Here is a 10772-nt window from a genome sequence, read left to right on the forward strand (position 1 = left end):
TTGTCTAACTATGTGCTACATCTATCTTGCCATCAAATTACTTACATCCTTGCCAAATCATTACCGAGAACAACTTGTTGAATTCGACTCTAAGATTGACTTGTATTCTATATACAATCCAACTTGAAGAGTTTAGAATTGTATTATTTAAATAGATTATTATGCTGTTTTGATTACATATTAGTCTTTTAATTTTTTTTAGCTATTAGTTAATATCCTTTCCTTTCCTAATTAGCTTCCTTTTCTATAATAATATCTGTTCTATTATAGTTATTTACCCATTATTAAGTCCTTTGTCGAATAACAAAACTATTTGTCGTAAAATTACATTAAGAATAACTATTTCATTTCCAATATCAGTCACAAGCTGGAAAGAAAGTTCCGTTCATGCTTGTCATTAATCTCCAGGTATGTGCAATCATCTACAATTCTACATTGATGGTTGAAGTTAGTTTATACTATTTTATATTTTTTGTAATTGTAAACTTTGTTCTATAGCAGTAAGACGACAAACATGCATAGTATATGTTTATTTCTGAGCTTTGTAGGTATTAGACATTATAATCTCAAGAGTTGAGTAGAGTGGTAAAGAGGGTATTAGCTACAGCCTACAGTCAAATGGTTATATAGCTCAATATATTTCAAAGGCTTGGATATTCATCTAGTGGTAGCTTGCATACTTCTTTTGATTTAATTTTCTTTTCATGCCCCATTTACGCATCGTTAAATAAATCCAACATGAAAGTTTTCCCAAGATTGAATTCTTCTTACAAGAGCTCAGTCACGAAGGTGTGCATTAGCACCTACGATGGGTGCAAAGAAGATCTTCACTCACTTTATCTCCAAGTAGGCGTGCCATGTGCGATGTGGAGGAAGAACCTTAGGGACTCTTGTTCCTATCTTGCTCTTTTGCTAGCAAATACTGTTCCTGCATCTTGGAGGCTTTCAATTGGTCTTGTGTTTTTTTTTCCTTAAAAAAATAAGGTTACGAAAGTTTTCATTAAGAGAATAAAAGGAGGCCTATCTAAGAAATTCAATAATAAAAAAAATAAACACAACCCATGAAGCAATAGAACAATAACAAAGAAACTTAAAATTCCAACATTAGGATGGCACAATAAAACATGCTAGCCACAATAAATATCTTGGATTGAAAACTCTTCAAACTTGTTGGATAGAGAACACCATGAATAAGACTTTAGATGAGTGAGTCAAAACAAGCATAAGAAGATTGAGCAGAATTTTGAGAAACACATCGATTTCTTTCCAGCCAAAGCTCGAAGAGAATGACCTTAACAGTATTGACCAAAAGTAAATATGCTTTGCGAATTCCATTGAATACCACATAAAAGTTTAAGCCCATTTGCCTTACAAGAATTAGAAAATACCTATGGAAGAGTGAAGACATCAAATAACAGAAATCAAATGCTTAGGATGTGATTGAGAGATTCTCCTTCCTTGAAACATGAAGGACAAATTGATGGCATAAGACATTGTGACAGGTTCTTTTTCTGCAAAAATTTCAGCCGAACTGAGAGTTCCATTAAGCATAATCCTATATGTGTCCCTTAATATGCGTGATCTCACTGCCTTTTACCTATTGGGTCGCCCATTTGAAAATCAGAAAAAGATCCTATGGTTTTAATTGCTAGAGAGAAATATATGCACCTCTGACGGTGCTATGACATCTTTGGCTCTTTTATTGATCCAGTTCTATTTATGGCTTCATAATGGTGTACGTACATGCATCTTTTGTAGATTGTAGTCTTCACACTCCCATGGCCTATCGGTGAAGGTTTTTGTACCCGACAGCTAGGCGGCCTTGCCCTCCCCTCTTGTAATATTTCATATATTAATGAAATATGTTTCTTCTAATAAATAAATAAATGAAATAAAAGTAAACAAATAAATAAAAATCACTTTTAATGAAGTGATGTTAGGAGATGCAAGAATGATGTTCATGGCAGTTTAATATAGACTTTATTTCTTTGTAGAAAAATATTATGTCTGTTATAATTCTATAGTTAGGGTTTTCCATTCTTGTAAATATTTTGTGATATTTTCCTTTTCTATGCTATGTACACTTGTATATATTCATATCTTTGGTGAATAATAGAGCATTCTGATTCTTTCTCAAACCTAAGAGTTTTACATGTTATCAGAGCTCTCTAAACAAACTTAGGGTTTTGTGAATCTTAGGGTTTGAGAATTTAGAACCCGTTTGTGATACGTTTAGGGTTTTGTGGAGAGGTGAGTTTACACTTTTGCTCACAATCGCCGTCTTTGGTTCGTTCGCTGTCGTTAGCAGCAGCCGCCGCTGCCGAAAAAAAAAAGGAGAAAAAAAAAAGCTATTTTTTTGACACCGTCCAGTCCAACGAGGAGCCTAGCTGCCGATCTATAAAACCCCAAAGTCCGAACCCCATCTGACCAGTGTGTGAGGCTCACGCGCTGATTGTTCCAACTTGCCATCCGTCCACGCGCCAGCGTGTGCGCCATCATTTTTGGTTCGTCTTCTGTGGGTTTCTTTAGTGTTGTTGACTCATCTTGTTGGTGTGTTTGTTTGGGATATATAGATATTCTCACTACTTGTAAAGACATCTCTTCGGTAAATTAGGGTTTGATTCTCTGCTGTCCAATGTCTATTTTTTGAGGTCATGGCGGATAAGAAACCAGTAGTCATGTCTGAGATTGTTCCTATGGTGTCAAAAGTAACCGAACACAAGTTGAATGGATCCAACTACTATTCATAGAGATCAAATGTCCGCCACTTTATCAGGAGCATGGAGATGGATGATCACATCACAGAAGAGCCACCGATTGATGCTAATAAGAAGATTTGGTGGCAGGAAAATTCAAGGATGCTTCTACAAATCAAGAATTCTATTGACTGTGAAATTGTTGAACTAGTAAATCACTGCGAATCAGTCAAGGAACTATTGGAATATCTGGATTTCCTTTATTCAGGGAAAGAGAATATTAATAGAGTGTTTGATGTTTGTAAGACTCTATCAACTTGATCAAGGAGAAAAATCTCTTACAAGCTACTTTATGGAGGTTAAAAATACATGCGCGGAATTCAATGCCTTGATGCCAATCAGCACGGATCCAAAAGTTCTAATGGCTCAATGTGAAAAGTTGTTTATCATGAGCTTTTTAGTAGGTCTTGCACCTAAATATGAGATGGCCAAAGATCAAGTATTGTCAAGCTCAAATATCTCATCATTGGAAGAAGCTTACACTCGAATACTTCGTACTGAAAAGACACAAGCAGTTACATCATCCGATTCTAGTAGTGCTTTGATTGGGCGCACAAATGATTATAGAGGTAATAAGGGGGTTGAATCAAATAGCTCCAAAGGTCATCCCAATAACCAAAGATCAAATCCATGAGGTGTTGTTTGCTATTATTGTCATAAATCTTGGCCAATACGAAGCGTGAATGCAGAAAAATTTGCTGAATAAAGGGTCAGAGGATGCATCACTCTCTGCACATTGTCCGCCTCTACTCCTGAATAATTCTTGAACCAGAGTCCAATTACGATTCTCTACGAGAGAGGAGTTTTGCTAAATTTCAGACAGTATCAGAGAGTCATGAGGGCAATCATCTTCTACTCCCATTAGGCCATCGCAGAAGAGCAGTAACATTTTAATGCCTTCTTTCCTCCACGTCAAAATGGGTCATTGACTCTGCAGCTCTACAAGTCATATGACAAGTAACCCCAGTTTATTCTCTACCTTTGTATATCTACCTCTTCACCTAATGTCACTATAAACTGATGGAACCCCACTCCTATTTTTAGGAAGGAAACCGTCCATCTTACTGAAATCAATTTGCTTTTGTCATCAGTTTTAAAATTTACCCACATTTTCTCGTTTAATTTGATTATTCGGGTCAGTAAACTTCACTCGTGATTTTCATTGTTGCGTTTCTTTTTTTTCCTTGTTTATTTGCTTATTTCAGGAATCTTAAGACGAAACAGACTATTGGTAACAGGGCGTGAATTTGGAGTCTTTACAGCTTTTGAAACCACAAACACCTACGGCTATCACATGCTCAAGCGTGTCGTCTCCCTTTGAAGAGCATTGTCGTTTGGGTCATCCGTCTAATCTCTTGTTGAAGGGTATTCGTCTCACACTTCAACATTTGTCTTCTTTATATTGTGAGTCGTGTCAGTTTGCTAGATTTCATCATTTGAATTTGTATCATCGAGTCAATAAACGAGCTAGTGCCTGCCTTTGAATTAGTCCATTCTGATGTTTAGGGTCCATGTCTTGTTGAGTCCAAAGGAGGGTTTAGGTATTTTGTTACATTTTTCGATGACATATTCTCGTGTTACATGGTTATATTTAATGAAAAGTCGTTCTGAGTTACTTTCTCATTTTCGTAACTTCCATGCTGAAATTCAAACTCATTTAGTGGTGCTCTTAAAACCCTACGGAGTGATAATGCTAAGGAATATTTCTCTCATACACTCAAGTCTTATTTAGATGCCCATAGCATTTCTTATCAATCTTCTTGTGTCGATACCTGCCATCTCAAAAATGAGGGTTGCAGAACGAAAGAATCGTCATCTCCTTGAGATAGCCAGAGTTTGATGTTTCATATGCGCATGTTCTACAAATCCTTTTGGGCTGATGTTGTTTCCATAGCTTTGTTTTCTTAATAAATCGCATGCCTTTTTCCATTCTTTAAGGGTGAGATACCTCTTTTTTGTACTTTATGCCCCAAGCAACATTTTGTTTCCCATTCACCACCCAAATATTGTTGTACCTGCTTTGTTTCGGGATGTTCGGGCCTCAGCATACCAAGCTGGATCCAAAGTCCTTAAAATGTTTTTCCTTGGTATTCCCGTGTCCAAAAGGGGTATCAGTGTTATTAGTCCTAGTCTAAAATAAATATTTCGTCTCTCCTAATATTCACGTTTTTTTAACATACCCATTTTTTCATCAACATCATCTCTCTGAATAAGAGTCAGTGGGAGCATAAGGAATAGAGATAATTTCCTGTCTACACAGTTATTTTCCCTCTCGATCCTCTTCCTTGATTCATACTCTACTGTGGCTACCTCTACTCTTCCACCCATCGTTAAGGTCTATACTCGACGACAACCTCCTTCAGTTCCATGCCCTGTACCAGAGTCTTCTTCGTCATTGGATCCAGAAACGAGTGATGATCTTCCTATTGCTCTTTGTAAAGGTAAACGTACATGTGCTCATCCTATTTCCTCTTTTGTTTCATATAACCATTTGTCACCTTCCACATGTTTATTTATTGCATCCTTAGAGTCTGTATCCATCCCTAAAATTGTTCATGAGGCTTTGTCTCATCCTGGTTAGTGTGTCGCAATGGTGAAGGAGATGACTGCCTTAGATGATAATTGTACTTGGGATTTAGTTTCTCTCCCTGCAGGAAAGAAGGCTATCAGTTGCAAATGGTTGTTTGCAGTTAAAGTCAATCCTGATGGTTCTGTTGCTCGGTTAAAAGCGCGCCTTGTAGCGAAAGGCTACGCACAAACTTATGGCGTTGACTATGTTGATACTTTTTCTCTTGTAGCAAAAATGGCATCTGTGCAGTTGTTTATTTTATTAGCTTCAATCAATCATTGGCCTTTACATCAGCTTGATATTAAAAATGCATTTCTTCACAGTGATCTTCAAGAAGAGGTGTATATGGAGCAACCATCAGGGTTTGTTGCTCAGGGGGAGAATGGAATGGTGTGTCGCCTTCGTAAATCCTTGTATGGATTAAAGCAAAGCCCACGAGCTTGGTTTGGTAAATTTAATCAAGTGATTGAAAGCTTTGGAATGCAGAAGAGCATGTCAGATCATTTAGTCTTTTTTAAGAGATCTGAGGGTGGTGTCATCTTGTTAGTCGTATATGTGGATGATATTGTGATTACTGGTGATGATGCTTTTGGTATCCAGTCTCTAAAGACCTTTCTTCATAGTCAATTCCATACAAAAGATTTGGGCATGTTGAAATACTTCTTAGGAATTGAGGTAATAAGAAGCAAGAAAGGAATTCTATTATCACAGAGAAAATATGTACTTGATTTGTTGACTGAGACAGGAAAGCTAGGGGCTAAGTCATGTAGTACCCCAATGATGCTCAACTTACAGCTCACAAAAGATGGAGAATTGCTAAAAGATCCTGAAAGATATAGGAGGTAAGTGGAAAAACTTAATTACCTTACAGTGACTCGACCCAACATAGCCTATTCAGTAAGTATTGTGAGTCAGTACATGTCATGCCCTACATTTGATCATTGGGCTGCATTGGAACAGATTCTTTGTTAATTGAAGGCTGCTCTCGGACATGGTTTATTATATAAGGATTATGGTCATACTAATATTGAATGTTTCTCAGACGCCGATTGGGCAGGATCTAAAGAAGACAGAAGATCAACCTCAGGGTATTGTATTTTTGTTGGTGGTAATTTGATTTCTTGGAAGAGTAAGAAGCAAAATGTGGTGTCACGTTCAAGTGCAAAATCAGAATATAGAGCAATGGCACAATCTGTGTGTGAATTGATTTGGATATATGAACTTCTTGTTGAGTTGGGATTTGAAATCACCGCACTGACGAAGTTGTGGTGTGATAATCAAGCAGCACTTCATATTGCGTCTAATCCAGCATTTCATGAAAAGACTAAACATATTGAAGTTGATTGTCATTTTGTACGTGAGAAAATTCAACAAGGGTTGGTATCTACAGGATATGTGAAGATTGGAGAACAATTAGGAGATATCTTCACAAAAGCATTGGATGAAAGACGTATAGATTATCTATGTAACAAGTTGAGCATGATTAACATATATGCTCCAACTTGAGGGGGAGTATTATAATTCTATAGTTAAGGTTTTCCATTCTTGTAAATATTTTGTGATATTTTCCTTTTCTATGCTTTGTACACTTGTATATATTTATATCTTTGGTGAATGAATAGAGCATTCTGATTCTTTCTCAAACCTAAGAGTTTTACAATGTCCATATAGAAGTAGGTTATGGAGGATGCACATTTGTTATCTTTAATTGTCGAAGGCTATAGAACACATTTATACTTGTAAAAAAGAGTACAATTTTTTTTTTTTTTTTTTATAAAGTAAGATACTTTATTGGACATCCTTACCATTTCCTTGTTCTCAGTCTTCCGAGAATTAGTATGTCAGTTTATCTGAGATGTCTTGTGCCATGTTCCCTCTGTTAATTTCTGTTCAGGTTCCAGCCAAGCCAAACTATAGTATGGTTATGTACTATGCTGCAGATAGGCCTGTAAACAAAAATTCTTTGTTGGGTAAATTTGTGGATGGGAATGATATATATCGAGATTCTAGATTTAAATTAATTCCCAGCATTGTCGAGGTACAGATTTATATTGATATCTTATATTTCTTATTCTTGATGACATTGCAACTAATGATTAGTTTAATCCAACAGGGATATTGGATGGTTAAGCGTGCAGTTGGAACAAAAGCTTGCCTTTTGGGCAAAGCAGTTACATGCAAGTACCTCAGACGAGATAATTTTCTGGAAGTAAATAATTCTAACCCATCCTTAATAGCATGCATTGATAAGCAGGTGCGATTTTTGCTAGAGATGTTCTATGGCTACTTAGACAGGCCAAGTTGAGAGAGTTAGTTGTCTACTGGTAAAGCAAGTCAATGTCAAAGCTCGATAAAATTTCCAAGGAAAAATACTTACTTTATTTATCATCTTTTTCACATTATTTACCTTTATTATATCCGTTTTCAAGTCCTCCTAGTACTTGACTAGTAGATGACGTTCATAACAATATTAACCCCCAATACGTTTTATTCTACTAGTGCTAGAAGCAAGTCAGGTGAGATGACTGAATACAGTTAGACATCAGTTATATGAGAGTGAGGAGAATGTTCTGTATGTGATTATGAGGCCCATCTTGTAGCGATGGACATACTAATCTGTTCGGGGGAGACACCATTAGGAGAGTTGGTGCCTGTCTATAGACATTCGGTTTAGCAATGCATTTTTTGCTTGGAGTCTTCTCTGGGAAGAGAGCACCATACATCTTGAACTACTCAAGTATTATAGCTTTGTTCTAATGTTCATAGAAACATCAGAAGTCTTTTAAGTCATTAAAATGTAATACATATTTAAAATATGTTAAGTTATTTTACTAAATTTCCTCATAATATCTTGCAGATTGATGTGGATATTGGATCATCAACGGTAGCCAGGAGTGTTATTGGCCTTGTCCTTGGATATGTCACAAGCTTAGTCGTTGATCTCGCCATCCTAATAGAGGTTTACTTTCTACTTAAATGTTTATGTAATCATATTTCAGAATCCAACATGCTTCTCTTCTGATGTCTTTTATAGACGCTCCCGCCCCTCAAGAAATTAGGGAAACAATGAAGGAAGTAGGAGTTAAATTTATCTGTTGGCTATAGTTGTATTATTTATCTGCATAATTTGATTGGTTAATTCATCATTAGAGATTTTATATTTTATGGAACAACGTACAGCCGCGGCATTATGCAATTAATCGACCTGGTTCTTACGTTTTAATTTCCTAACCGTTTGTCAAAGTCATTGTATTATGGATGTTGACGGATATTCACAATTGCAGGCAAAGGAAGAGGAAGAGTTGCCCGAGTATATTCTTGGAACAGTTCGATTAAATCGTGTGAAGCTTGATTCAGCAATACATTTGGAGGATTAAGGTCTCTATATGTTGCATTTACTGCACTTCACATTCATTCATTGTGATACAGAGGTTTTGTATTTGTTAATAAGCTATAAAATCTTCTCGAAATATTTTAATCTGTAATTGTGTAGTTCTAGTGACTTGAACTCCTTCATCTCTTGGAGGAACTATATACTTACTATAAGTGGCAAAGTATCGAAGTTGAATATGTATCCGACATAGATACGTCTAGATATGCTCAAGACACGTGTCTGATGCACTATAAAATGTGTTTGAATTAAATATTTTTTTCTATTTATGAACACGGTTTTGGAAAGTTTTTAACCTAAACAAACACATACACACCATCCCCAACATATTACCGTGCCCGCATCATGTTTCCATTTTTTACTCTTCTAGCTCATTCAAAGGGGATCAACATTTCATTTTGTTAATTCATAATTGATTGACCTATCAGTATACAAATCATTCTGTTATTTGATTGGTTAAAATTCTCTTACTTTTTTGTTTTAATAAACTACATCACATGTATTTTTCAAAAAAGTGATTGGATTGATGGGATTGGCCTCACCCTGTTACTACTGCTGGAAATTATTTCACATTGTTCATGACTTTTCTTGATTGTTTCTATGCTATTCGGTTTTGGCCTCAGAATTCCACCAGCTCAATGTCATTAATATAATCTGATTTTTTTTCTCTCTTTTTTCATATATATTATAATCATTATACTGTTGCAGGGCCAATCTTTTCCATCTTGAAGCTTACAAAAAGAGAGAGAGAGAGAGAGAGAGAGAGAGAGAGGGCCCTTTCTGAAATCACTTTACCCACTCCCAACTACTCTTGCTTTACTTTATTATCATATAATTGGGCAAATTTTCGGATGATGGATGATTTAATTTGCATAATGTTTCTCCCGTGTTCGATAATTATTCATGTAAACATATTGATATTTATTTGAATTGATTGTATCTTTAAATTAATATATATGAAGATGTTGATGAAGACAAAAAGTACTAGTTTTTCTTTTTTTCTTTTTTTTAAAAAAAAATAAAAAAATTACCACCTTCACCAACTTGAAATCTCTAAATCCATCAATCTATGTATTGAATTATATCATTAAGCTAAAATAATAATGATAAATAACTCCAAACCAATTAATTTGATTAATTTTTATTCTTTTCTTCATTGATTCTAAAACACTACTTATCTAGTAATATGGGTAATATTAAAAGTTAAATATATACTAATTTTCAATCAATAATATATGTGAATTCCCTAACTAAATTGGTCAAGCATTAAAATGATTTTCATTTAGAGTCGATTTGAAATGACTTTTCAAATATTTAATTTTGAAAATCACGAATTGAAAAAAAAAAATCAAGAGATCTCATAATATTTATATGATTTATGGACTACTCTTCTTATTGTCAATTGATTTTGAAATGAAATTTATGTTACATAATATTTAAAAGTCATTTCAAATAGGTTACACCTTTCAAATAAGTTTGCCTTCTTCTATCTATTTGGCTAAGTATGGTATACTATAATGAAACATTATATTTATGATAGATAGTATATAATATTAAATATTATGAAGTAATGTGAGTTATCATTGAAACATGTTACAATTATAGCTTCTCCTTTTTGTAGTATGATTTGGATATCAAATCAATGCAAGCAACGTTCGTCTTTTTTTGACCCCAACAGTATTTTATTTTTCCTGTCGAATTAAATCCCTTTTTCCTCTTAAAAGATGTGGTTTTTCCCATCTCTTTCCTCAGGTACACACGATCGCCCTTTTTTAATTTGCGGAAATTCTTTTCCCTCGGATTCTCTCTATCATTGTTTAAAATATGGATGTTGATATTAATTTTATAAAAATTTTAGTAGAAATATGGATAAAATGTGGTGAATATTTTTAAGAAAATTATAAAACCAAATCATTGAAAAAAAATTAACTAATAAATAAATATTTTACTATTTTCAAAAAAAAAATAACATGTCTATTATTTATATTATATTTATATTAGTGAACATTTTGATGCTTGCATTCTGTGTTTTATGAATTTTTCTACGATATAGTAG

At 34.7% G+C, this 10772-nt stretch overlaps 1 protein-coding gene across 2 annotated transcripts in view; it reads left to right on the forward strand.

Annotated features, from left to right (window-relative positions):
- LOC120079887 (protein ENHANCED DISEASE RESISTANCE 2) overlaps window positions 1-8985 on the forward strand; it is a 73282-nt gene extending 64297 nt beyond the window's left edge. The window contains exons 18-22 of one of the 2 annotated variants that reach the window (XM_039034332.1): window positions 361-408; window positions 7220-7363; window positions 7439-7534; window positions 8183-8284; window positions 8610-8985. In XM_039034332.1, the coding sequence (XP_038890260.1) occupies window positions 361-408; window positions 7220-7363; window positions 7439-7534; window positions 8183-8284; window positions 8610-8702 (483 nt within the window). In that variant the 3' untranslated portion in view covers window positions 8703-8985. The remainder of the gene's footprint in view (window positions 1-360; window positions 409-7219; window positions 7364-7438; window positions 7535-8182; window positions 8285-8609) is intronic. The other variant, XM_039034334.1, reaches the window with a different exon arrangement.
- The last annotated feature ends 1787 nt before the right edge of the window (window positions 8986-10772 follow it).

The sequence above is a fragment of the Benincasa hispida genome, chromosome 6 (assembly GCF_009727055.1).
Source record: "Benincasa hispida cultivar B227 chromosome 6, ASM972705v1, whole genome shotgun sequence".
NCBI classification, from domain to species: Eukaryota; Viridiplantae; Streptophyta; class Magnoliopsida; order Cucurbitales; family Cucurbitaceae; genus Benincasa; species Benincasa hispida.